The following is a 25,473-nucleotide window of genomic DNA, read 5'->3' as shown; positions in this document are numbered from 1 at the left end:
ACGTGGCGTGTCGAACCCGCCGAGATAAGTCTGTGCGCACGGCTGTGGGCGTAAGTGCTCGTACTTGCTTGCTTTTTCTTTCTCCGGTGCCAGCACCGACACACACGCACAGACACGCACTGACACCCGCAAGGGGTATACAAGCCTTCATAGAGAACACAGGCAGGTGGCAGTGGCGGGGGTCATTGCAAGCCTAAAAGATCGACAAGCGGGGCGAGGCCATCCAAGGACACAGGCGCGCAAGCGCACGCGTACGCCATTTCGCTTGGCGGACGCCTTCATCCTTCCCCCTCCCCCTTCCATACACGCACACACACACACACACATACACCGATCTGCATCGAGTATCGCAGCCTGTACCCCCTCCCCCTCCTCCCATCCTCTCACACTCTTAGAAGCGGCCAGCTGCATCGGCACCGTGGGTCTAATCTGCGTTTTACCTTTGTTGTGGCTCCCCTTCGTGCATGTCGGCGTGCGCGCCGTCCTTCGCACGAGCTCATCTTTCCCCATCATCAACATCGTCCCTCTCTTCCGTTCGTTAGCGGCGGCTGATCGACGTTTGGCGCGCGGGTACACTCGCGTCTTCGAATCTGTCTCACGACGCGACTAACGCGTAGGGCGCCGCGCCTTTTCGGTTGTTGGTTGCCTGCCTCAGCGAGAGGGACATCGACCGATGCTTCGACTTTCTGTAAGGTCGTTGCAGTGGCAGTCGCCGAGCCGTGTGAGCGGCTGGGTGGCCACAGCCGCATCAGCGAGGATAGCGACAGCCACCCCCACCGCTGTGAGCAACAATCAACACACCATCACCACCAGCGCCCTTCAGAGCCAAGACACGACCGAGTTCACGCGACGTGCGTCAGCCATGAAGAAGCGGTGGCGCGGCAGGGGTCAGTACGGCTTCGCACGCGCGGAGGCGCAGCGGTTTCTCGACTCCGAGGTGCCCAAAGGCAACCTTGGCGCCTGGATGGAAGAGGGCAGCAATGCGATCGCGCTGTCGCAGCTGCTGAGCTTCTTCGAGATTCAGCCAGAGGCGTCGCTGGCATCGCTCATTTTGAACAAGCTCATCCGAACAGCAGAAGACGAGTCTACGCCGCTGATAAGTCGACTACAGGCCGCTCTCAGTCTTATCTGCACCCGCCCCGACGAGAACTACGAGCGCGTGTTTCACGTGATCGCGCAGGCGCTACAGCAGCTTCATCGAATCGCGCTGGATGGCAGTGGGAATGGCAGTAGCACCACCAACGGCGTCGGGGGCGGTGGCACGGGCCGAGTAGACAATGGCACCTCCCCTGTTTCACCAGCGCAGATGCTTCCGTTCGATGCAGTGGGCGTGTGCGCCAAGGCACTGCAGCGGTGCGGGAAGCGAACGCCGCCGATGCTGAATGAGCAGCTAACCGCGTTCGCGATGGCGCTGCTGCAGAAGACCCCGGCTACCAACCTCCCCTACGTGCAAGCGACTCTTCTGCGCCTTTACGCTTGGATGGTGCGAGCGGAGCGATCGGAGGCGAACCAGCTGCTCTACATCTTAATTGAGCAAACTGGCGAGTTCGCACGGCACGACTTTAGCACGCTGATGGTGTCGTGTGTGCGGCATCACCAACTCATGCATCTTCCCGTAGAGCTTATCCAACGTCTGGCGCGCGTCGCATTCCAGTACCGAAACTCCTTCAACGGTCGCGACGGCGCGGCGATACTCGGCACTCTTGCCAAGCTGGTCGTCTCTCTCACCGCAGGCGCGAACGGCGTGACTGCTGCCGACGTGGTCCGTGCTCAGGATTACTTCAACGCGTTGTTGGAGGAGATGCAGCAACGCGTCCTGCGCCTGTTCGACGTCAACGACAAGCTATTCTGGCGCAACTCCGAGGATATGTCGTCCTGCGCGTTCGCGTACGAGCTTGGTGGGCATGTGCGCTACCATCGTGTGTTTCAGGCTTACGCGGCGTACGTGCAGCACTCCGTGGAGGGCTTTGAGCCGCCGCAGCTGGCCCTCGCTACGGGCATTCTGCGCCGAGCGCAGCTGCTCACCCCGCACCTGGCCACGCGGCTGTCTGAGCGAATCGAGGTGGTCCTGGGTGAGCTGCGCTTGGCGGAGCTCTCGCACATCTGCGCCACTTTCGCCGCGCTGCCGTCGCCGCGGCCGGGCTGGTGGGATGAGGCGAGGGCCGTCGCACTGCGTCTTCTCCTGCCAGATGTCAGCGGTCTTGTCTCTATGAACCTCGCCATCGCCTTTCCTGAGCAGCCTGGCTTCGCCGAAACCATCGACTACGCGCAGATCACCAGCCGGCAGCTCGTGGATCTTCTCCCTCTCACGCTGGAGTCAGCCCAGTTTGGGGAGGCGGTGGTGGCGATGCTGTGCCAGCGATTGGCCTCGCAAGGGGAACGCTTCGCGCCGGATGACCTGCGGCTGCTGCTGGCCTGTGGGGAGCGTCCGCAGCTGGTGCAGGCGGCACAGGAACACCTCCGCGAGGCTTTTGCCCAGCCCGTGTGGAGTACGGACACCCTCTACTCGCTGCCGCTCGTGATCGACGCGAGCCACCCGGAAAGGAACCTGCAGCGCTTCAGCGTGGCGAAGGCGTTAGCGGCGGCCAAGACGGCGTCCGTGGGCCCCGCGCAGTTCGTGTCACTCGCAGAGCTTCTCCTCAGCTCTTTCGGCGACACGGATCAGGCCGTGCGTGAGTACATCCAGGCCGGCGGTGATGACTTGGTGAAGGAAAAAGGCGTGTATGGTGGCACCATTGTTCGCTACCTTTCCGTTGTACGCCGCTTCCCGAGCATGGTGCCACCCACCCAGTGGCTGCACGACTACGCCGATATGCTGGAGACCCAGATGCCGGGGATGGATCCTGACAACCTCGAGGATGTCCTGCTCTCCCTACGCACCCTTTACGAGGATGTGGCCAAGACACCGGCACTGCAGATGGTACTGTCGTCTCTCGTGCGGCGGTTCTACGAGGAGCTGGCTGACTCGGAGCAGACAGCGCGCATCACGGTGCTGGTGGTGTACTTGCAGAATGGCATGACGCTGCCGCTGCTCACCGCGAGCAGCCCGACGCTGCAGCGTGTGACAAGCAAGGAGTCGCAGTACACGCCAGAAGTGCGTCGGGCATTGGCGATGATGCCGATCCCAAAGGCTCTCCCGGCGGAGGAGCGTCGCGGGCGGTTTGTGCTGAAGCACCTGGAGCCGGCCCACCGCAGTAGCGAAGCGGCGATGCCGTTGCTGGACCTGAATCTCGGCGACCCCTTCCTTGATTCTCTGTCGATTGCGGAGCCTGCCGCAAAGCCACCGACACAACCCCCGGTGGTCGCAGAGGCACCTTCTGCCCCGTCCAGCGCACCCGCCACCGAGACTGCTGCATCGGCTCCTGAGACTGAAACAGTCGCCGCCCCGCCACCTCCGTCACCGAGGGAGGAGAAGCCGATGTCCTACTACGCGAAATTCTTCAGCTCCTCGGTGGGGCAGATCTTTGTCGGCCGTGGCGACCGCTCCCACGAAGAGAAGAAGCCGGCGACCCCTAGCGAGCCCGCAGTGCCTCCGAGGGAGGAGGAATCGCCGAAGCCTGAGGCACCACCGCAGCCCCGTCGCACGCGACTGCATCCCTCAGCCCACACCTCCGTGGCAGCAGCAGCAGCAGTTCCAGCGGCACCGGTAGCGGAGGGTGTGCCGTCCCAGCCACAACCAACGCAACAACAGCCGTCCTCGCCAGCCGCTACCCCTGTTGCCGTCCCTGTCACCACCTTTACCACAGCCTGGGGTAGCATGGCGCCGCCGCCTGCAGGCCCCGGATGGGGTTTCGCAGCCGCCGCGACATCACAGTCGACATTAGCCACCGCGGAGAAGCAACACAGCAGCGCGTTCAGCTCCCTTTTTGGGATGCCACCCATCCCGTCACTAGCAGCAGCGGCGCCGGCCTCGGCTCCTAAAACGAAACCTGCACCCGTCGCTGCCCCCGCGGCCAGCCGCCCGGTGCGCATGGGCGGTATGGGTGGCAACAACATCTTCTTCAACCCGAGAAACCCCTCGGCCTCGCGAGGGCGACCAGTCATGTCACATAAGGCGGTCATCACGCGCCCGGGCCTACACGGTGCTGCGGCGACGACGACCGGGGCAGCGGTGGGCCGGACACCACCCGCAGCCACCGCCTCGGAGACCGTGTTCAACTCAGCCGCGGCGGAGGGCATGAGACGCGTCTCCGTGGATACGGCTCGCACTTCTCACGTGTCACCGCTCGCCAACGCTCCAGTTGGGCCGCCGATCGCTCGGAACGCGGCGGCCGCCCCCACTGCTGATGCCGCCGCAGCGGCGGCGAATCGACACGAACGCGGAAACGGCATGGAAAAGATCTCCGGGTACAACATAGGTGAAGGGAGCACAAGGGGAGTGGTGGCCGCTGCGGGCGGGTCTTCAGCGGCACCCTTTTCGGCTGGCGGGCAGGAGAGCAGGCCGGCGCTGGACTGGATGGATGCGGCGCGGCGTGTGGGGCGAGTGACGCGGCTGCCACGCAGCAAGACGAAGACGCGCACACAGCACAACTTGTCGGCCTGGCTCAACACGCCATCCGCACGCCTGGACAGTCCGGCCAAGGAGGAAACCGGGGAGGCAGCGTCGGAGCCGCCGGCCGCCGGGCGCGGGCGGCAAGCGACGGTCGCGGAGGTGGTGAAGGGGCGCCGGTCAAAGAGGGATGCCAGCAAGAGCGCTACCGAGGCGGCGGCCCATGACGATGCCGGAGGATCCCACGCAAAACGCGGCGGCGGCGGCCGTGGGAGGGGGCGGGGCGGCAAAGCGGGCGCAGCCGGTGGCAAGGCTGCGAAGGCCACAAAAGCCGCCGGCTGCGCCCACCACCACGGCAGGGCTGCACCCACGGCAACGCAAGCGAAGAAGAAGGGTGGTAAAGCCGCTGCAGCAGGCGCTGCACTGGCGTCGTCATCGAAGAAAGGCACAGCAGCCAAGTCCGCCAAGGCAGCGGCATCGTCGAAGAGTAGCGGTAGCGCTGGCAACAACGGACTCACCAAGCGTGCCGCCTCGACGACGGTGGCGGTGAAGCCGGCGAAGAAGGCGGTTAAGGCAGCCGCCAAAAAGGTCACCGCGGCGGCTGCCAAGAAGCCAGCGAAGGGAAAGAAGTAGTGGGGCGTCACGGGGTGTGTCTTGCACCCTGCCGGCACTGTATCCCTCCTTCTCTTCCCCAACCTCACTCCGACCGCTGCACTATGAGCAGTAAGTGTATCCCCCCACCCCACCGACGCTACCCAATCCCCCCCCCCGCCTCTCACCGAAATAAAATGCAGCACGACGCCAACGGCTCGTTGGCGCCGATGGGTGATGTCGAGGTGCCGATTCTCGAGTGTCGTGGCGCACGTGCCTGTGTGTGTATGCGTGTGTGTACTTGTATGGAAGCAGACGGTGTTGCATAGAGGCGAGGAGCGAGGAAAAGATGGCATGTACAAGAAGTCAGCGATGGGATGCATAGAGAGAGAGTGGGTGTGTGAGTGTGTGTGTGCATGTGCAGCAACGAAACCCCCTGTTTTCCCCGTGGGGAGGTGGGGGTATAGAAGGGCATAAAACGCAGAAGAGAAGGACAGCCACGCGCATCGTGATGGCACGGCGTGGTGAGCTGCAGCCGCGTCCATTGCTGCCCTCTTCTCCCGCTTGTTGATGTTGCACATAGATAGAAGGGAAAGAAAAGGACGAAGAGGCCGCGAGGAGGAGAGGGGACGACTAGTAAGTTGATTGGTGGGGCGGTGGGATAGGAGGGTGGGAAAGGGCTGCGTACGTGAACGAAGAGCCGAGGAAGAGGTCTCAAACGTGGGCTTTTTGCACAACGCCGCCTGGTGGGGCGGTAGAGGGGGGAGCACCCACTGGAAAGGCTGTTGCCTCTGTATCTCTCTCTGCACACACACACACACACAGACTCATATATATATATATATATGAGTCTGTGTGTGTCTGCGTGTGATAGTCGCTGTGGTTTTCCGTTTGCGCACCGGGTGTCGTGGCAGTGTTTCATGTGTGCATGTGGCCCTCTTCGTCGTCCTCACCCGGGCCGCCCCATTCGACTTACTGTGTGAGGAAGTCTTGCCATCTCCCCACCCCTCCTTCTTGATGTTTTCGCTTTGTGGCCTTGTCTCCCAGAGCTTGCCAGTCTTATCTGCATGCGGGGTTATCTGACCATCGTGTTGTGTACGCGTGTCTGGGTCTGTTCGCGCGACTGTCCGCGCTTGTGCTTGTGCGTACCGACGCTACGATGGGGCGCGGTGAAGGAAAGAGAATGGGCGAAGAGAGAAGCAGAGAGCGAGAGAAGGAAGCTTCGGAGGAGCGGGGACGACGGTTTGGTGGCACCATCGTGTGCACCTGGCATTCCTCTCTCGAGACGGATGTAGTCATGTCCGTGTGATTCTGCATGCATGTGTGGCGCCCCCTTGGCCGGGGCCACCGGGGCCATCACCCGCGTGGCAAAAGGAATGTGTGTGACTCCCTCGCATTGATCCTCCCCTTCCGCATCGGCTGCTCTCGTTCTTGCACTCGATGACCCTCCCCTCTACACACACACACACATGTGCATATCTACCCGTGAAGAGGGAAGAGGTGCTGTGCTGACCATCTCAACACCCGCGCCCGCTCTCTCCTTCCCATCACCCTCCACTTTTCGCTCTGCGTGTGTGTGTGTGTGGGTGGGTGTGGGTGTGGGTGTGGGTGTGGTTGGATTGATGGAGAGTCGGGTCAGTGGGTGGATGTGTACGTCACTCCCACATACGTCTGCATTCTTCTTGCATCGTTGATTCCTGTCTGCCGCTATAGTGAGTTGCAGCACCTCCCTTCCTCCCTTCTTTCCCCTCTCTCTTGTCCATCATGCACTCGCAAAGACCATGTGCCGGCTACAACGCCCGTTGCGAGCACGACCGAAGCGTGTTGCCGTCCTTGATGAGTCAGCAGGACGAATTTTTCACCGGCAGCAGCCCGCGCACGGCCTCTGTACACAGTGAGGCGAGGCCGCATCTACAGGAGCGCTTCCCCTTCGCCACGGCGGCATCCTCGCTGCCAGAGCACTCCGACGGCGCCAACCTCTACTCCGGCGCCGGCGCTACCAACACGCGCGGCAACTTTAAGGTGGCGGTGCGCGTACGTCCACCTCTGCACCGCGAGCTGCACGGCTACCGACCCTTCGTCGACGTGGTTCAAATAGTACCAGAGCACCCCAATTCCATCACCCTCTGCGATGCTCTAGACACAGAGGACGGTCGGGGGGCGGTGTACTCGCGCCAGAGCTACACGTTCGACCGCGTCTACGCGGCCGACGCAACGCAGGAGGACGTATACGAGCTGAGCGCGCGGCCAGCGGTCCTATCGGTGCTAGAGGGCTACAACGCCACGCTCATGGCGTACGGGCAGACGGGCACAGGCAAGACATACACAATGGAGGGCTTCACCAACGAGGAGGAGCGTGGCATTGTTCCTCGCGCTGTCGAAGATGTCTTTGCGTGCATACAGGAGAGGCGCCGCACCAGCGAGGACACAAAGTTCCTCGTGCGGGCCTCCTACATGCAAATCTACAACGAGGTCATCTCGGACCTGCTGGAGCCGCCGGCCACGGCGTTCGTTGCCAGCAGCAGCAGCAGCAGCGGCGGTGCAAGCCGTAGCAGCAGCCTCGCCGTGCGCCACACACCCCAGCGCGGCGTCTACGTCGATGGCTTGTCGGAGTGGATCGTGCGCACCCCAGAGGACGTGTACGGGCTCATCGCGAAGGGCACGGCGCTGCGGGCGACCAGTGCCACGAAGCTGAGCGAGCTGTCCTCCCGCTCGCACGCCATCTTCACCATTGTCGTGGAGGCGATGGAGGGCAACGAGGCGAATCCGCTCTCCTACCGCTTTGGCAAACTGAACATTGTCGACCTGGCCGGCAGCGAGAAAATCCGCCTGGCCGGGGTCACGGGGCAGAGACTGGAGGAGACCAAGAACATCAACAAGTCGCTGCACGAGCTTGGCAACGTCATCTCTGCCTTGGCCGCCAAGTCCGGCGCACACGGCCGTCGAGTGCAGCGGCACATCCCGTTCCGCAACTCCGCCCTCACAAGCGCGCTGCGAGACTCACTTGGCGGCAACTGCAAGACGACGCTGATCGCGTGCATTTCACCGGCGTTGGAGTCGTACGCGGAGTCTCTCTCCACGCTCATGTTCGCCAATCGCGCCAAGAACATTCAGAACCACGCCGTGGTGAACGAGGGCATGAGCCAGGCAACGCTGCTCAGGGCGTACGAGCAGGAACTGCAGCGACTGCGGCAGCAGCTGCAGGAACGCACGGAGATGGGCGGCGGTGGCGCCAATGGGCTCATGAGCTCGACTGACACCCATTTGCTGCTTTCCGAATTGGAGGAGGACCGACGGCGTGCGGAGGCGGACCGGCAGGCGGCGCTTGCGGCGCTTGAGAAGTCTTCGGTGGCACATCAGGAAGAGATGCGTGTGCGGCAGGAGCTGGAGAGTCGCATACGCGAGCTAGAGGCCATCATGCGCGAGGGTGGCATGGAGGGCAACCCGCGCACCAGTCAGGAGTACGCCGAGCGGCTTCTCGAGCTGGACCGGGAGCGTCAGGCCGTGGAAGAGGACAAGGAGCAGGTGGAACGCTACAAGCACCTGCTGCTGAAGCAGCGCGACATCATGCTGAGCCTCACCACCCGACTGAACGACCGCGACGAGACGATCCTGCTTCTCCAAGAAGAAGTTGACGCCTACGACCAGCACGTGCAGACGTTGGAGGAGGAGCTGGAGCTGTTGGCACGGCAAGGCAACGCAGGGCGGCGGGCCACCTCGCCGCCGCCGTCCTCGACCGCAATGATGGTTGTCAACCCGCAGCTCGTCGGGAACGCGAGTGAGGCGCAGGCGGCAGAATACATCTACCAAAGGCGCGTGCAGTCCCCGTCGTCGGAGGCTGGCGCGCGGGCCGGCACGTCGCCGCGATACCGATCCTTCCTTCAACCGAGCCGCACTGTTACCGCGGAGGCGCTCGCCGTGGAGTTGGTCATGCTACAAGGCCGCAAAGACGCCGCCGCGGTGGCTGCTTCGGGCAAGGACAGGAGCGGATCAGTCGAGGGCAGCCTCGTCGACGCCGCGGAGCTGACTCGTATCCTGCAGCAGCGCGCCGACTCGATTTTGCACGCGCATTACAACGCGCAAGTGGCGCAGCTGCGCTCCACCGTGGCGGCGTTGACCCTTCAACTGCGCAACAGCGAGGACAGGGCGCACATCGCCGACAAGGAGGCGCGCCTGCTGGCGCATCGACTGAGCAGTGGACAGAACGGTGCCACCATAGATGCGGTGCAGCGAGAACTTCGAGCGGAGTGGGACTCGCGCCGCAAAGCCTACGTCAGCACGATGGACGCGGTCCGAGACGCCGTTCGCGCCGACACGGCAGAGAGGGTGCGGCTTGGGCGCGAGATCGACCGCATCCGCGTGGAGGTGCAGCACCTGCTTGAGACAGCGACCTCGTCGGCTATCGCGTCACCTGACACGAGTCGGCGGTCTGCTGTTAGCCGCGTGTGGCAGCGGCTGCAGGAGGTGGAGGAGGAAGTGCGCCTTCACGGGATATTGACGCAGCTGCCAGATGTGCTCCTTGACGCTGAGGCTGTGCCCTCGGGGAATAGCAGTGCCACGAGCGCAGCGGATGCGGAGCGCAAGTTGCGCGATGCGCAGGCGCGGGAGGCGGCGCTGCAGAAAAGGATTGAAGAGCAGCAGTGCTGCATCACACAGCTGGAGCGGGAGATGGAGGGTCGCGCAAACGGCCGCGAATCATCAGAAGCGTCCGCCGCCGACACAGCGGAGGTGGCAGCGCTGAGGAGAAAGCTAATGGTGCACGAGAAGGATCGGCATGCCATCCGCACCATCCTGGAGCACCGGATGAAGAGCAAGATTAATCGCATCTGTGAGCTGCTGCAGGTCACCCACGTCGACACTGCTGACGGCAAAGATGGGGCCAGCAAGCTGAGCAGCGAGGCGCTCAGTCTGCAGGGACTCATTCACGCCGCGATCAAGGCGATGGATGCAGACGTTTAGCGCTCTCGCTCCCTCTCTCTCACTCGGTGACTGTAGCCGGCCTCCCTCGTGTGTGTCTGAAGCGATGCGGTGATGAGGGGCATCGAAGGGCCCCTCCCTCCTGGGTGTTGGTGTGTGTGTGTGTGTGTGTGTGTGTGTGTGTTGCCTCACGGTGGCCTTTATCTTTCTGGGCTTCCTCATCCCTGTTCACGATGTCGCATTCAGACTGCGCGACGCCAGGAGGTGACATCTATCTATATATAGATATCGATATATATATATATATATATATATATATGTGTGTGAGTGGGTGTATGCGTGTGTGTGCCTCTGCCAGTGGGAGACACAAAAAGATGTCCGCACCGATGCAAGCCTTGGCAAAGCCGGGAAAGAGGCGCCTCTTCCTCGCCCACCGCCGTCTCGGACTTTGTGGTGGCGGGTGCTACGCCCTTGCTCCCGTTGCCGCAGCTGCTTTTCATGCCCCCCCCCACACACACAGACTTTTTCTCCTTCCTCGACTCGCCCATCACAGAGCGTTCGATTGCCAAAGGAAAGGCAGCCCTGCTCGCGCATGCATACACGAACACGCGCAAGCTCGAAAACAGACTCACACCCTTGACTGCGCTCTCCATATCCACGAAAGAGGACGCTGCGGCTGCCGTCGTCAACCCCATGGAGGCGTCGTGCTACATCTACACATATCGTATCTTCGTGAGCGGCCGTGTGCAGGGTGTTTTCTACCGCAAGTACACGGCGCTCAAGGCCACGGAGCTGGGCGTGACAGGCTTTGTGCGCAACTTACCAGACGGCCGGGTCGAGATCTTGGCCGAGGGGACCAAGGAGCAAATCAGCGCACTGGAGACGTGGTGCTACAGAGGGTCGCCAAAGTCGCAGGTGACGGCCGTGGACGTGGAGAATTGCACGGAGGTGGTGCCCCCGAGCGGCGGTGCAGAAGCGATGGCGAAGCCGCCGGTGCACCGCACGATGAACGGCTTCGTGGTGAGCCGCTAGTGGAGCGGAAGACGGGCAAGCAGATGAGTAGGCGGAGAACAGGGGGAGGGGGTCCACTGCATCGTTTTTTTTTCGTGTATGTTGTTGTCGTTGGCTTCCCTCGCCGTGGTTGCCCGCGTTCACCGGCTTTCTCTTGTCGTGGTGCGGTGGTTTCTGTTTGACTGCTTTGTGGAGGTAAGGGAAACCGTCCCGGTCTCGCCCACAGAGGCCCCCCCCCTCCCTCCCTTCCCCCTCACCTCCCCCCCCCCAGCTGTAGTTCTCTCACATGCCCTGATAGTATGGCCCCTCGCCTTCTCGTCTTGCCGTTCTTCTTCGACATGAAAAAAAGCATGTTCTTGTCACTGCACGGTCTTGCGGCTTCTCTGAAGGAGGGAACCCCGGGTTCCCATGTAGAGCACGCGCGCACGTGTTCGGGCGATGAGCATGTGCGCGCGGTATTGCTGACCACCCCGCTGCTCTTCTCCAAGTCCGTGTGCTGTGGTAACAGACGACTGAAATCGAACCCCGCACGCTCAGGCACATAGGCACCCGTGGAGCCGCACGTGTGTACGCCTTCGTGTGTGTGCTCCGCGTGGCGTTGCTGTGCTCGAGACATACAAACTACGCGTCCCCTCCTCATCCATTTTTCGCCCCTCACGCGCCATTGCGTCCGCTGATGCAGTCATACGCGCGCACACCGTGGACTGAGAGTCGTACATAGAGTCCAATACAGGCGCTACGTGTGTGTGTGTGGTACCCCACGCTGCATTCTCACTTTAGAAACACCTTAGATCAAGCCATCAACTCTACTTTTCGGCTCCTGCACAAGACAGACACAGACAGAGCAGCACACCCACAGCCTCCTCCCAGCCATATCATTCGCATCCTCCTCTCCCTTACGATAACGACGACAACCACCGCGACCATCCTATCTCTCCGGCTACGGAACTCACGCAGAGCACACGCGCAGAGGTCAACTCCGCTCATCAATAAGGTCTGTCGATCCTTTCCTCTGTTCCCTTGGGTTCTAAACAGAGTGGACGCACACCCCACGGCATACACGCACGCGCACTCGTTCTCTTCCTCCCCCGAGGCGATTGCCCTTCTTGCAGCAGCAAAGACGGGGTCACGTGCGAGTCCATGTCGTCGTCTAGCATCAAGGTGGCGGTGCGCTGCCGCCCGCTTTTTGGGCAGGAGCGCCCGGCCGGCGGCCTTGACATTCAGAACCGCCGCATCCTGCTCGACTCCAAGACATATGACCCGGACTTCACCTTTTCTCCTACCTCGACGCAGGAGGACGTCTTCCAGGCATGTCGGCCAATACTGCAATGCGTGAAGGAGGGTATGAACGGCACGATTATGGTCTACGGCCAGACCGGCACCGGCAAGACGTACACCATGCTTGGCAGCGAGGACGGCGAGCAAGGCCTGGTGCACAAGGTAGTAGCAAACATGCTGGAGCATGTGCAGCGGAAGATCGCGGATGGCGCACAGTGCGCGCTGACGCTGTCCATGATCGAGATCTACAATGAGCACCTCACGGACATGCTCAGTCCGAATGGGGAGGAAGAGGTGACGCTCATCTCCGGCTTCCCGCGCTTCACCCACAAGGCGACGCTGTGCAGAGTCAACGACGCCATTGAGACGATCCAGCGTGGCCTGTCGTGGCGCCACACGGCGGCAACGCTGATGAACGAGCGCAGCAGCCGCTCGCACGTCGTCTTTATCTTCGACATGGAGGAGTACAATGCCTTCACGGAGCAGACCGAGGTGGCACATCTGTTCATGATCGACCTGGCCGGGTCGGAGAGTTTGAAGAAGTCGCAGGCCTCCGGCGTCGCTGCTGGCGAGGCTGGCAAGATCAACAAGTCGCTGCTGGCCTTGAAGAGCGTCTTCCTCGCGCTGTCCAACACGAATGAGGCGACGCGGCCCAGCCACGTGCCGTACCGCGACTCGAAATTGACAGAGCTGCTACAAGACTCTATCGGCGGCACTGCCCGAACGCTCATGATCGCCTGCATCTCATCCGTTGGCCGCGACATCGAGGAGACCAAGTCGACGCTGCTCTACGCCGTCAAGGCCCGCAGCATCCGCAACGCCGCCAACACGGAGAAGGAGAAGCTGCTTGTCCGGCTGCGCTCGATGGAGGTCGAGAACCAGAAACTGCGCAACCGCCTGCAGGAGCGGGTGAACGAGCGGGGCGGGTACTACGTAACAAAGGAAGAACATGAGCAGACGCAGGAGATGGCTGAGTCGTACGACCAGCTCAAGGAGGCGGTGGAGCAGCTCATGCAGGACCGTCAGAGCAGCGACGCACGGCAGCACATATGGGAATCTCAGGTGAAGGTGCTGAACGCGCTCTTGGTGGATAAAGAGGCGGAGCTGCAGAACTTCAAGGAGGTGTACCATGAAGCGCTGAAGCGATTCGAGCATCAGGCGGCCGCACTCCAACGCGTGATACGCGGTGGGGTCGCGGAGGCCAAGGACGCAGTAAAAACCTCCTTCACGGACAACTACGCGCGTCTACAGGCGTGGCGCACCGAACTGCTCAACTCGCTGGAGGAGCCCGTGCCCACCACTCTCCCGCCGCTGCCTCTCTCGCCCGCTTGTTGTCCGCAGAACGACGCTGCTGCTGCGACGGCCGTGGCGAATGAGGAGGAGGTGATGCGTCAGAAGGCAGACGACAGCGCCTTCAGGTGCCCTCTGGACGCCGTTGCCGCAACGTCGCCAGAACGGCGCAGCTGCACACCGCCTCCCTCGCAGGCCCTCCTCAGTGGCGGCACTCAGTCGCTGTCGCAGACAGCAGGTAGTCGTGGCGTCGCAGGCCCCACCCCTAACGGATCCCCCTCGCGGACAGCCGTCGCAGCGGCTGCGGTCTCCCAACACCCCAGTCGGGTCATGGCTGCTGCCGCTCCCTACTCCGCACGCGGTAGCACCACGTCATCTCTCCAGCGCGGCAGCGTCACCTCAGGCGCGCCGTCGGCCTCGGTGAGTCCGACACGCCGCGCCGGTCGTCCTCGGTGCGGCGGTGGTGGCACCGCGGCCAGCAGCGGCCCTCGCCGTTGCCCCGTGGGCAACAGTAATAGCACTGGTGCTCTTCGAGGGAGCGGCGCTCCACCACTGTCGTCTCCGCCTCTGCCGCCGACACCGCTTCCTGCCACCGCTGTCACTGACGTGCCGACAAAGGACGATAGCAAGGAATACTGCGGCTCGACGCTGGTCACGAGCGTGATGGACGCGTCAGCGCCCCTGTTAGTGTCGCGAACTACAAGCAGCTCCATGGCGCCACCAGCGTGGTCTGCCGTGATGGCGGAGTACGACGCGCAGTGTCTTCGCACTGTGCACCGGCTGAACGAGTCGGTGGATGCACTGCTCAGCGAGTGTCTAAAGCTCTTCACCGACTACAAGGAGCACGCGGAGCGGGCGGAGCTCAAGCGGCGGCGCGGTGTTGAAGAAGTCTGCCAGCGACTGCGCACCGAATTAGACTCGAATCTGAAGCAGCTGCAGCGAGTCGAGGCAGTCGGCGAACGCGATGTGCAGGAGGTGCGTGAACGGTTCAGCGATCGTCTCCGGCTGAGGACCAAAATGCCGTCCTTGGCGGACGCGGCGCCGTTCCAGTTGGCGGTACGTGACGCGTGTGCAGAGGTGATACGACACGCCTCCCACGTCTTCCCCCACCCCAGCACCCCCGCCGATGCCGAGGCAGCGCTTGACGTCATCGTACGCAATGTGCAGCGCTGCAGTGCCACCTTCACCCTTCAGTCCTTGGACCCGCTGTCGTCGAGCGCCGTCAGCGCCCATGCTGCCTCGGTCGTGGCGTGTGGCACCACAACATCGTCTTCGTCCGCGGCCAGCTCGCCCATTGTAGGTCGCGCGGTGGGTGCGTGGGGCGGCGGCGGTGGTAGCAGCAGCCCACAGCTGGCGAGTCTCGTACCCATGCCATCACTGACGGCCCCTGTCCCGCGCGAATCACCCGCGGCGGCACCCCTGTGCTCTCTGACAGGATCGCCTAGCAAGGAAGAAGTGCGGGAGAGTGGCTCTGTTAGTGGTCACCCCCTGCAGGGGTCTCGAGCGACAATGCACGTGTCATCGTCTCAGCAGCAGCAGCAGCAGAGTGCGCGACCGTCATCGCTACGCGGCAGCGCGACACTCACGACGATGCCTGTAAACTTCAACCGCGGCGGTGACGGCCGTCGTGGTGGCGGTGGCAGCAACGTGCCGAGACCTCACAAGCGAGCACGCAGCGCTGCTGCCTCTTCGACGTCTTCTGGCGGAGGTGCGCCGCCCTCCTCTCGCCGCACGACGGCTACGCGTCGCTCCGGTCACTGACACACACACACACACACACACACACGTGCGTACCCGAGAAGACACTCTTCAGCTTGTGGAATGCACGCATGAGAGACATCATCGCCACCCCTCCCCTCTGTTCTGTACGTCTGTGCGTGTGTGGGCAGGCATACAACCGTTTACACAGTCACACAAGGCCAGTGGCTCGAGCTGACACGATAGCAGGCGCTGTGACCCGGCATTGAGCGGCACGGTGGGAAGCCTTTGGATAGAACAAGAAGGAGCTGAGCTGTCACGCACGGGACTCCGCAGCACACCGCCATGCGCCATCGCCCCGACCCTTTCCCCGTAAAGTCGCGCATACATAGGTAAGCAAACCCTCAGATGCATCGGGGTGCCTGGTTGGAGTGGAGGATTTGGGGAGGGGGGCACCAAGGCAGCCGTGTAGCGGATGCGTTGTGATTTCCCTCACCAACTTGTAGCAGCGCTCCTCCTCCCTTTCTCTCTTGCTAGTCCTCGTGCACGGATGTGTATCCCTCCGCCGTGTCGGTCGCCTATCGGTGCGCCACGTCAGCATCGTCTTTTGGTGCCCCGCTCGCTGTGACTCTCGCACCTCGTCTCCTCCTCCCCCCCCCTTCCCCTCCCGTCACCACCTCGCTGCATCACCACCAAATCGACTACAACGCCGATCCGTGCCCCACCCCCTCGTACTCAACGCGGACACACGCGCGTCCGCCTGCGCGAGCTGCGGCCGACGACCCATCGGCGACAGTACGGAGCCATCGCTTGCGTTGTGCCGTCAGAAGTCTTTCTACGTGTATCTGTACACGCTCTGTGCCCGCAGAAGCGAAATACGCATTGGAAAGTGAACAACATGAACCTCCAACCGTTTCGAATTGTGCAGCCGCTCTCCCGCGTCCTTCATCGCACCTTGCATCAACTGTTATGTGAGCCGCAGCAGACCTTGCCACCCGCCGCGACCGACGCGCTTATCACGTACTCCCTCTACGAGCAGGTGCCACACGCGGAGCTGCTGAAGACCCTCCTGGATGGGTTGAAGCGGGCCCAGTGTGGGGATGCCGTGCTGAGCAGCGAAAATCTTTTTCTGCCCTTGAAAGCGGTGCGGCGGGCACTCGCCGGTGTGCAGCAGTTCCCTCTCACCACAGCTGAGCTGACGACGTTAAAGCGCGACGTGGAGGTGGGTGTGGTGCGCGACATAACGCGGCTGTCTACAGACGACCTCTCCTCTGCCGACGTGGGGCTGCTCTGGGGATGCGCCACGCAGTGTTCCCAGTGGGACTGCGTGGAGGAGCTTCTCCGGCACTTCCCGCTGTCGCGCGCGCTCAACTTGCAGAGCGCGAGTGAGTACCGGGACTTGCTGATTGGAGTGTGCACCCCGCAGTTTGTGTCGCAGGCCCATGCGCGCAGCACTAACGGCGAAGACGAGGGCGCTGCGGCGCCTGCGGAGAAGGGCACTGCGGCCCCTACCGTAAGCCATGCTGAGGCGTTCATACAGCGCGTTCTCGGTGTTGAAATGGTGTGGCAGCGATGTCGCGAGGCGCTGGAAGCAAGCTCACTGCCGCTCCTCGTGAGCGGCGGCTCGCTGGCAGACTCGGCTGCGCTGGAAGAGCGAGACATGCACGCCATCGCGTGCGTCATGTACGCTGCCACGCTCGAGATGCAGTGTGACATGCCGGCTGACTCGGCCCTCGCCTTTCCGTTCTCCGCGGCCGAGTGGGCGCAGTATGTCGGTGGTGGGGACGGCTGTGCGACTGGCAGCAGCGGTACTCAGTGCGTGCGGCCGAGCACGATTGGGGGGCTGTCGCTTCCTGTGTGGTACCGCCGGATGGTTGCCCTGCATCAGCGCTCCGTCCCAGACTTTGTGCGCGCCTCCTTCGCGGCTGCCGTGGCGAACGACCTGCTGCGGCTGTACCAGCGCATCGACACGGAGTCGTTAGAGACCTTCTTCTTGTCGTTTCTGCCGCTGGTGATCGCTGCGGCGCCACGCATGGACTGCAGGACTGCGTTGCGCGGTTACCACAATGACGTCATGTCAAAACTTTTCGGGACAATGCCGTCGGCCTCCTCTGCCACCAGCGGTGGTGGCGATCGCGCTGCAGCAACGGGGCGGCGCGGCAAGCGGGCGGCCAATGATGCCTCAGCTTTGGCGGCGCCAGCGCCTGAGACTGCGGCCGCCTCCTTAGCACTCTCCGCTGACATGGCCATGCGAGTGATGTTGGCGGAAGTTTGCATCCAGGAAGCGGGGAAGCCGCTGCCGGAGGCCCACGTGCCGGCAATGGAGTTGATGCTGCGCACCGTGGTGAACCATCTGCGCCGTCACCTACGGTGCGAGCTGCGGTCTCGCGTGGTGCCGCAGTGTAGCGTCACTCCGGCCGAACCTCCGGCGTCGCTGTGGAAAGCATGGAATTCGCACCGCACCTCGCTGCTGGCGATTGTGCTCAGCGAGGTGCAGGAGCGCATGGCCGGCAGCGCTGGGCAGGAGTCGGCGTCGACAGTCATGGACCTCGCTGGACAAGGCCTTCAGCTGCTCCGCCCGCTCATATCGATGGAGGTGATAGACGAACGCGGAACGGCGCGGATGGTGACTAACCTCCTGTCTTCTGGCAGAGGTGCTGCGCTCGAGATCGGCGGTGCCGCATACGAGGCGGAGCTGCAGTCCTTTGCGTTGAAGCACGTGCAAGACGGCTTTGCGCGCACCGACGTGGCCGCCGTTGTGCACGCCATGGAGAGGCACATGGGCCAAGGCTCCGGCAACGGTGGTGCTGGTGGAGATGAAAAGTCGCACAGCACCTTGGAAGGACTAAAGGCAGCTGAGCTGACGCTACCGTTGCGATCGTGGTCATAGGCGCGAGAGACGCCGGGCGTGTGTGTGTGTGTGTGTGTGTATGTGTGTGAGAGCCTTGCGTGCATCCTTTCTTGCGGCCAGTGCACCCGGAGGCACACACACACGCACACACACACTGGTGAGACAAACCCACACAGCGAGAGGTGACTTTCATCACAGACACACTTACACGCGCTGAAGCGCTTCTTTTTTGAAGCAAGAGGAAGCACATGGAAGCCACACACACACACACACACACAGAGAGAAAGAGGGTTTTGAACGAAAGAGTGCCAACAACCGTGCGGTGAGGAAGCGCGCGCCCGGCGAAAGAACGAACCGGACGCTGAGCTGCTTCCTCCTTCTCCACCCCTTCCTCCCCAAAACAACGAAATTTCCGACGAGCGATGCAGTGAATGCCCGCACCCGCCCTCCGCCTTCTTCTCCGCACGCCCTCCGTTGCCTTCCCTTTCCTGCGCCAAACCCCACCCCACCCCCTCCCAAACATCGACGCGCCCCACACGCACGCAGTCAAACCGCTCTGCCCGTGCCACCATGGCGGCTCGTCTGCTCGAGCCCAGGCACAGCAGCGCAGCAGGCCTGATGCCTACTGTACTCATCATATCAGGTTTTCCGTGGCACACGAGTGAGCTGGCGGTGCACCGCTACCTCACGGATGTCTACCCGGCTGCGGAGCCGGTGACCACGCGGCTCTACACAAACCCCACGAATGGCGCGAGCAGAGGTCACTGCTTTGTGGAGTACAACCTGCCACCCTCCTCCGCGGTGCTGTGCACCTCTGCCGTTGCTGCTGCAACGGCGAACAGCTCGAACGGCACCGATGTGAGGGCTATAGCGGGCGGCTCCACCGCGCAGGAGAGCAGCAGCGGCGGCGGTGGCGCGGTGGACGCGGTGGACGCGCTACTGCCACCTGTTCTCCGGGAGGTGAAGCGGTGCGTTGAGGAGCACCCGTACGAATGCGTGTACTTGAAAGTGCACGCCTACGTCCTCACATCGCAGCGGTGGAGCCGCGCCGGCCGGCTCCCGGAGTTGCCCACCGACCCCCCGGCAGCTCTCTGGCGTGGCAGGGCTGGCGCCCTCGTCGGCTATGGCGATGAAGGCTTCTCGGTCCGTGCCGGGCGGGAGCTGGGCCTGCCGAACACGGTGACCGCTGACGGGAAGCTTCAGCTGGAGCGGCTGCGCAAGCGCCTGCGCACAACGTCCGCTCGGCGTGCGTCGGGCCACCTCTCTGCGGAGTAGAGGCGGCAATGTTCTCCAGCGTTTGCGGCTGCAGTTTATCTGCGCACGCACACCCGGACCCCGCTGGCCCGTGCTGCTACCGCTTTCAGAGCCACTCCATCGCACACTTGCATGTGGGCGTACGAGCCACGGATATGGTCGAGGTCCCTTCGTGTGCCTGTGTAGCGCTTGCCTACTTATGCATTAACCGACCTGTCAGTTGCGCAGAGGGCGAGACGCGCGAAACTGTGCCGCGCATGAGTACCACAATGACTAGCTTAACGATGTGCGGGTGTGTTTGTGCTGTGTGTGGAGGGGGCAGGGGGCAGGGGCATGGCCTTCATCGCTCGGCGCGTGTGGTCGCCTTTCGCGCGGTGCAGTGCTCAAGACAAGCCAAGGCAATGTAAGCAGGCCTCTGCGCCGCCCAGCATTGCCTCCTCTTCACCTCCCTGACATCTCTTTGACTCTGGTGAGCAGCGACTTGCACCCTTCTCGCCCTCTTTCCCTCGGCCTTCCCCTCGCGTCACCCCACACACCCATACACACACGCCTGCCTCTCTGCCAGTTCGCTGATAGGGAGAGAAAGCAGAGGGGGAGGGGTCAGCCGAAGCCCCTTTTTCATTCTCTCCATCAACTCACGCGCTCACGTGCGTGCACTCATTCAAGCACAGGGCGCCATCGTGTGCTGAGAGGACCGCGCAGGGACGCAGTCTCCTCCGCCATCTCCCCTTTCGCCGCCTCCATCGACGATGCAGTCCGCCTCATCTCGCGTGCCGCGGAAGCCGGCGGCGGCGAGTAACCTCGGCAAGCCAAGCAGCAGCGGTCGCTTCACAAAGCCAAATCGCCCGCAGCCCACTAGCTCCTTTTCCAAGACCGCGCAGCCTGACATGACGGGACGTTACGGCACCTCCACCGCGTTGGTGGCGTCGACGGCGGCGTCGCACTTCACCGCCGGTGCGCGTGGGCAGTCTACTCCGTTTGTCGGCCTGGCCGACAGGACGGGACAGGAGGGATCCGTCTTTGGCCTCCGCGCCCCGCAGAACGATGCCACCGGTGCGGCCGCCCACACCAAAACGCGCCAAGCCGCCAGGACGAAAGTCGTCGACGACGCCAGCACCCCAGTCGTCGTTGTCGGCCCCGAGCGGGACTCGGTGCCCTTCCGCCTTTGCTGCGAGGCCTTGGCGGAGGGGTGTGTGCAGACGTATATGCATCTCTTCGAGCTGGCCCACCGCGACCCCGTCTGCGTCGATACGCTTTCGCGAAAGTTCTTCAACGTCCCAGATGACCGCCTCGCATGGGTGCAGCAGCAGCTGTCCGCCGTGGAAGTCCTTCGCCGGCAGAGCGAGTTTGAGCAAGTGTTCACCCACTGCGAGCAGCTCGCCAACTACTTTGAGAAGGAGGGCGACTACGCCGAAGCCGCGTGGTACCACGAAATGGTGCTGCATTACATGATGGAGTCACTTGATCGCACCCTTGAGCAGCGCGCCCGTCACGTGTACGCCACATTTCAGGAGCGGCAGGGACACTTGGAGGAGGCGGCCGCGCTCTACGATGCCATGTACCGCCTCGCCGTCGCCCTCCGTGATGAGGCCACACTCCAGGACGCCAGCTGCTGTCTCGTGCGGGTGCATCAAGCCCTCGGCGAGACCCTAAAGTTCAGCGACCCTGCCGCTGCAGCGCGGCACTACGCGACGGCTGCCGAAGCCGCGGTGCGCAGCAAGAACGTCGTTGATGAGGGTTCCGCCTACTCGGCCCTCGGCGATGTGAGTGAGGCGCGCGGGGACCTGCCGCTGGCCCTCAAGTACCAGCGCAGCTGCCGCGCCGTGGCGCAGCAAAATGACCTGAAGCCGCAGGAGTGCCGCGCGACGCTGCGTGTGGCCGACCTTGAAGAACGGCTGGGGCTGAAGCTAGAGGCATCTACTACCCTGCACGAGGCGCTGCAGTTGGCGAAGGAGCTTGGGGCGCCGCGGCAGCTCTGCATCGCCACCATGCAGCTGGGCGAGGCGTACCGCAGCCGCAACCAGGAGGGCGAGGCTCTGCAGTGCTTCGACGAGAGCTTTGCCGCAGCAGTAGAGGCGGGGGATCAGGAACTCATCGACACCGTCCGCATTGCCATGGGCTTCGCGCGCGGCGACTACTACCTCACCCACGCCTATGGCGGAAAGGGCTATCTGCACCTCGTCTACACCGACATCCGCGCGCAGCTGGCGTGGATGAGCGGTGGCACGCTGTGACGTGGTTTGCATGCTTACGGTGGGTAGAATAAATGCGAGGACGCCAGTGGTGACAGTGCTGGTTCAGTGCATCTTCGCTCGCTCCCCCCCCCACTCATTCTCCTTTGTTTGGCTTGCTCATGTACTCCGTTGTGTGTGTGTGTGTGTGTGTGTGTGTGTGTGTGTGTGTGTGTGTGTGTGTGTGTGACTTCCTTGATGTACAACGAACATGTACCGTATATTGTTCTCTGTGAGCTCCCCGGTGTGTGCGCGTGTGCGTGTGCATACGTAGTCCGCGCGCATGCCTGTCTATCCCCGCCCGCGGCCCCCCTCCCCCTCCCCCTTCCTCCTTTTGCGTCTTCCTCTCTGGTTTCGTGTTCTCGATGCCATGGGCGCTTTAGTCGGACTCGGAGCTTACCGATGCAATGCCTGAGCAGTCCCACGACAAGCGAACAACGTCTGCGTCACAACGCTCCCACCAGCCGCTCTCGATGGGATCCGGTGTAGGCGGACCTCTTGTGCACTGCCGTCGTCGTCGTGATCGTGTCTGAAGCCTGGAGCAATCTTCACGCACAACACGAATATGCTATGTGTGCGCGCATCTGTGTACGTATGCGCCCGTGTGCGGTGTGGTGCGGCTACGCGTGTTCTCAGCGCACGCCTCTGTCTTTCTCAGACTCTTTCTATCCGACCCCCTCTTCCCTCGCTGATCTCTCTCACGGCAGTGGATAAGGGGTGCACTCGCGTACGCTGAGAGAGGCGTGTGGCAATCACAGGGACGCCGTACACTCTGCCTGCTATTTCCATACTCGCTTTACTGGGCTAAATTAAGCACCATCATGACGGCGACGGCGAGCAACAGGGCACAAGCCGTTTCGGCCCTCAAGCTGCAGCGGGATCGCAGCGCCACGTACCAGCAATGGACGTTGCTCTTCCACCGCGCCATCACTGGTGACATCACCGCCACGGAGCTGCAGCGCAACATCCAAGGCATTATCCTGCCAGCGTTTCAGCGCATCAGCACGCAGCTGCGCACGTTGCAGAAGGCGCTGACGGAGACGGAACAGCGGCAGAATGGCCACCTCTCCCCCCACTCACCCACTGAAGCACCAGCGGGTCCAGCAGACAACAGGCAACAGACGAGCTCGGCGCTGTCAATGTGGATTGATCGCTTGCAAGACCTGGAGCGCGAGCACTACACGGTGACGCTGAGCTTGGCGAACCAGCTAGTTGACCATTGCACGCCAAACGTGTGTCTCGAGTCGGAGAGCGAGTCGTCGACAGCCGTGGAGGCAGGGAAAGAGGAAGGAGACACACCGGAGAACCGCGCGGGCGAGCCGGCGGACATCAAGTCTCTCTTCAAGCCGGACAGCAGCGACGATGAGCAGTACGAGTTGGTAGAGAGGCGCCCAAATCACATCGCGCACAGCCCTCCAGCGCCCTCCACCGCTGCCGCCTCTGCGCCTGCCCCAGCGCCTGCGGCGCCAACACTGCGCGTGCACGACGTGGAGCGCTGTATCCTGCTACGGCTTATCCCCCCGCGCTACCGCACACATCTGTACTTTGTAACGTGCCGCGGCGCCATGGACGACCTCGGCGGCTCTTCCGACCACTCAGCGAATGGCGATGATGTCGATGGCACAGAGGGGAGCACATCACGCGTTGAGGAGGAGCTGGTCGCGCTGCCCTCCAAAGGCGCGCGCAGAGACGGTGCACCCACCCTTGCACACTATGCGCCGTCTGCCGTGGCGTGCCGATGTGCGGGCTGGTCAAGCGCCGTGGCGTCTATCATCCACCACCAGGAGTCGCTTCGCGCCGCCATCGAAGATTTATGCGAAGAGTTGCAGGGTGAGATCAGCGATGATGCGTGAAGCCGAGCAAGGAAGAGAGTAGGGTGGTGAGGTGGGTCGAGCGCAGCAACTGCGGCCCCCTTGCCCTACCCCACCCCACCCCCAACCTCGCGTGCCTGCGCGTGCTCCTAGCCACTGCGGTAAAAGAGAAGTAGAACCGGCTCAATCAGGAGCACGAGAGAGTCAGAGGTAAGATCCACGTCGCCCGTCCCCCCCCCCCACCTACTCCTTTCCTCGAGTCCCCGCATCTTGTCCTCCGCGGACGTTATGTGAATATTGCAGGAATGTGGCGGAGGTCTCAGCCGCTCTGCGACACGTGATTTCCTCTCTCTCTACGAGTCCACCCGTCGACGCACACGTCTCCGCAATGTTCTCACCTCGCACGCACGCACACACACACACACACAATTGCAAAATACCATCGTCATCACGCTCGTCTCTCATCGCTGCGCACGGCTCTCTTCCACGTTCTCTACCTCGCACAAGTGCTGCGAAGCGCATCATCGCCTCCGCCCCTGTCCGCCGCAACGGGATGATCAACATGCAGAAGAATGTGGACGCCTTCTACGCCGAGAACATGCCATCCGAGGCCCAGGCACAGCTGTCGGCCCACAAGGACACCCTCCTCGCATTCCTTGAAGGTGTGGCTCGGTCTTACCCTGACTGCCCGGGTATCACCTTCATCACGAGCGGCGGCACGACCGTGCCTCTCGAGGTGAACGCCGTCCGCTTCATCACGAACTTCAGCAGTGGCGGCCGCGGCGCACACCTCGTTGAAGCGTTGGCAGAGCGTGGGTGGGCCTGCCTGTTGCTGCACCACCGCACCGCCATTATGCCCTTTCGACGCGTACTCGGTACGCTTAGCACTGAGCAGCTCTTTGCGGCCGTGGCATCCCCGTCTGCGCCCAGCGCTCCCGGCACGGGCTCGGCATCGACAGCAGGCGCCGAGTCCACGCCGGCAGCAGCGTCCAAGGCTGAGTTGCAGCGCGTCGCCGAGCTCTACTACCGCACGAAGGGCCTTGTTCACTATGTCGCCTACGACACTGTCGTCGAGTATATCTTTCTCCTTGAGGTCATCTCACGCACGCTATGTGGCACCGCTGTGCCACAGGTGCTGCAGCAGCGCCCGTGCTTGTTCTTCGCGGCGGCCGCCGTGTCGGACTACTACGTGCCACTTCCCAATATGTCAAGGGAGAAGATCAGTGGAGGGGATGGGCTGACGCTGCATCTGTCCAACGTGCCAAAGGCTCTACTGCTGCTGCGGGAAGAATGGCTGCACCGCGCAGCACCAGACGCGACGCAGCCGCTCGTCGTCACATTCAAGCTCGAAACGTGTGAGGAGACTATGAAGCGCAAGGCGATCAGCAACCTGCACGCGTACCGCTGCGACGCCGTCGTGGCGAACGTGCTGCAGAGCTACAAAGAGTGGGTGCTGGTCTACACGAAGAACGGCGACGACAGCGCGCCGGTGCTGGTGCGGCGGGGGGAGGGAAAGACGATCGAGGCCGCCCTCTGCGATCTACTTATTTCCCTCTTGCGGCCGTGAGGAGGCGGTGTGCCGGCGATATGGGCGCGGTGCCCATTGCCGTAGTGCCGCTTCATTGTCAGGCGATGCCCCCTTTCTCTCCATCTGCCTTCCTGCATACGCGTGCTTGTGTGTGTATGTGTGTGTGTGTGTGTGTTCGACTTGAAGCCGTCTATTTGCCCCCTCCCTCCCTCCCTCCCCTTCTCCCTGCCGAGACTCCTCCTCTTCTCTCTCGCTCGTGCTTCCGCTACCGCCCTCCCCTCCGGATCCTCACACGTTGAGCCGTCTTTTCCCTGGGCGGACGCGAAATCATCAAGTCTGTACGGAGCGAGAGAGGAAGCGGTGCAAGGAGGTCCGCGGCGGCGAAGCGCACGAGCATGCGCGCATGTGCTGGTGTGCCGATTCTCTGACGCCTGTAGGCTTCTGGGCATCGCGGCGCTACAGATGCGAGCGGATGACGTACGTAGAAAACGCATGGTCGCGTGCCGCGTGCGGTGTGGAAGGCG

The 25,473-nt window shown here is 62.7% G+C and overlaps 9 protein-coding genes across 9 annotated transcripts; all 9 read left to right on the top strand.

Annotated features, from left to right (window-relative positions):
• Positions 1-673: 673 nt before the first annotated feature.
• On the top strand, positions 674-5,122 carry LMJF_25_1980 (conserved hypothetical protein; the record flags this gene model as incomplete). Its single annotated transcript, XM_001683905.1, has 1 exon — positions 674-5,122. One exon carries the CDS (start codon positions 674-676, stop codon positions 5,120-5,122), a length of 4,449 nt encoding a protein of 1,482 aa, XP_001683957.1.
• Positions 5,123-6,844: 1,722 nt separating this feature from the next.
• LMJF_25_1970 (putative kinesin) lies at positions 6,845-10,039 on the top strand (the record flags this gene model as incomplete). Its single annotated transcript, XM_001683904.1, has 1 exon — positions 6,845-10,039. The coding sequence occupies one exon, from the start codon at positions 6,845-6,847 to the stop codon at positions 10,037-10,039; it is 3,195 nt and encodes a 1,064-aa protein (XP_001683956.1).
• A 456-nt stretch (positions 10,040-10,495) lies between these two features.
• Positions 10,496-11,029, top strand: LMJF_25_1960 (putative acylphosphatase; the record flags this gene model as incomplete). The annotated part of the gene is made up of 1 exon (XM_001683903.1): positions 10,496-11,029. One exon carries the CDS (start codon positions 10,496-10,498, stop codon positions 11,027-11,029), a length of 534 nt encoding a protein of 177 aa, XP_001683955.1.
• Positions 11,030-12,148: 1,119 nt separating this feature from the next.
• LMJF_25_1950 (putative kinesin) lies at positions 12,149-15,337 on the top strand (the record flags this gene model as incomplete). The annotated part of the gene is made up of 1 exon (XM_001683902.1): positions 12,149-15,337. One exon carries the CDS (start codon positions 12,149-12,151, stop codon positions 15,335-15,337), a length of 3,189 nt encoding a protein of 1,062 aa, XP_001683954.1.
• Positions 15,338-16,172: 835 nt separating this feature from the next.
• LMJF_25_1940 (conserved hypothetical protein) lies at positions 16,173-18,164 on the top strand (the record flags this gene model as incomplete). The annotated part of the gene is made up of 1 exon (XM_001683901.1): positions 16,173-18,164. One exon carries the CDS (start codon positions 16,173-16,175, stop codon positions 18,162-18,164), a length of 1,992 nt encoding a protein of 663 aa, XP_001683953.1.
• A 531-nt stretch (positions 18,165-18,695) lies between these two features.
• LMJF_25_1930 (conserved hypothetical protein) lies at positions 18,696-19,400 on the top strand (the record flags this gene model as incomplete). Its single annotated transcript, XM_001683900.1, has 1 exon — positions 18,696-19,400. The coding sequence occupies one exon, from the start codon at positions 18,696-18,698 to the stop codon at positions 19,398-19,400; it is 705 nt and encodes a 234-aa protein (XP_001683952.1).
• Positions 19,401-20,128: 728 nt separating this feature from the next.
• Positions 20,129-21,613, top strand: LMJF_25_1920 (conserved hypothetical protein; the record flags this gene model as incomplete). The annotated part of the gene is made up of 1 exon (XM_001683899.1): positions 20,129-21,613. The coding sequence occupies one exon, from the start codon at positions 20,129-20,131 to the stop codon at positions 21,611-21,613; it is 1,485 nt and encodes a 494-aa protein (XP_001683951.1).
• Positions 21,614-22,431: 818 nt separating this feature from the next.
• On the top strand, positions 22,432-23,463 carry LMJF_25_1910 (conserved hypothetical protein; the record flags this gene model as incomplete). Its single annotated transcript, XM_001683898.1, has 1 exon — positions 22,432-23,463. The coding sequence occupies one exon, from the start codon at positions 22,432-22,434 to the stop codon at positions 23,461-23,463; it is 1,032 nt and encodes a 343-aa protein (XP_001683950.1).
• Positions 23,464-23,809: 346 nt separating this feature from the next.
• On the top strand, positions 23,810-24,988 carry LMJF_25_1900 (conserved hypothetical protein; the record flags this gene model as incomplete). The annotated part of the gene is made up of 1 exon (XM_001683897.1): positions 23,810-24,988. One exon carries the CDS (start codon positions 23,810-23,812, stop codon positions 24,986-24,988), a length of 1,179 nt encoding a protein of 392 aa, XP_001683949.1.
• Positions 24,989-25,473: the final 485 nt, after the last annotated feature.

Source organism: Leishmania major, chromosome 25 (assembly GCF_000002725.2).
Source record: "Leishmania major strain Friedlin complete genome, chromosome 25".
Taxonomy (NCBI): Eukaryota; Euglenozoa; class Kinetoplastea; order Trypanosomatida; family Trypanosomatidae; genus Leishmania; species Leishmania major.
This window is presented reverse-complemented; position numbering and strand designations above follow the sequence as displayed.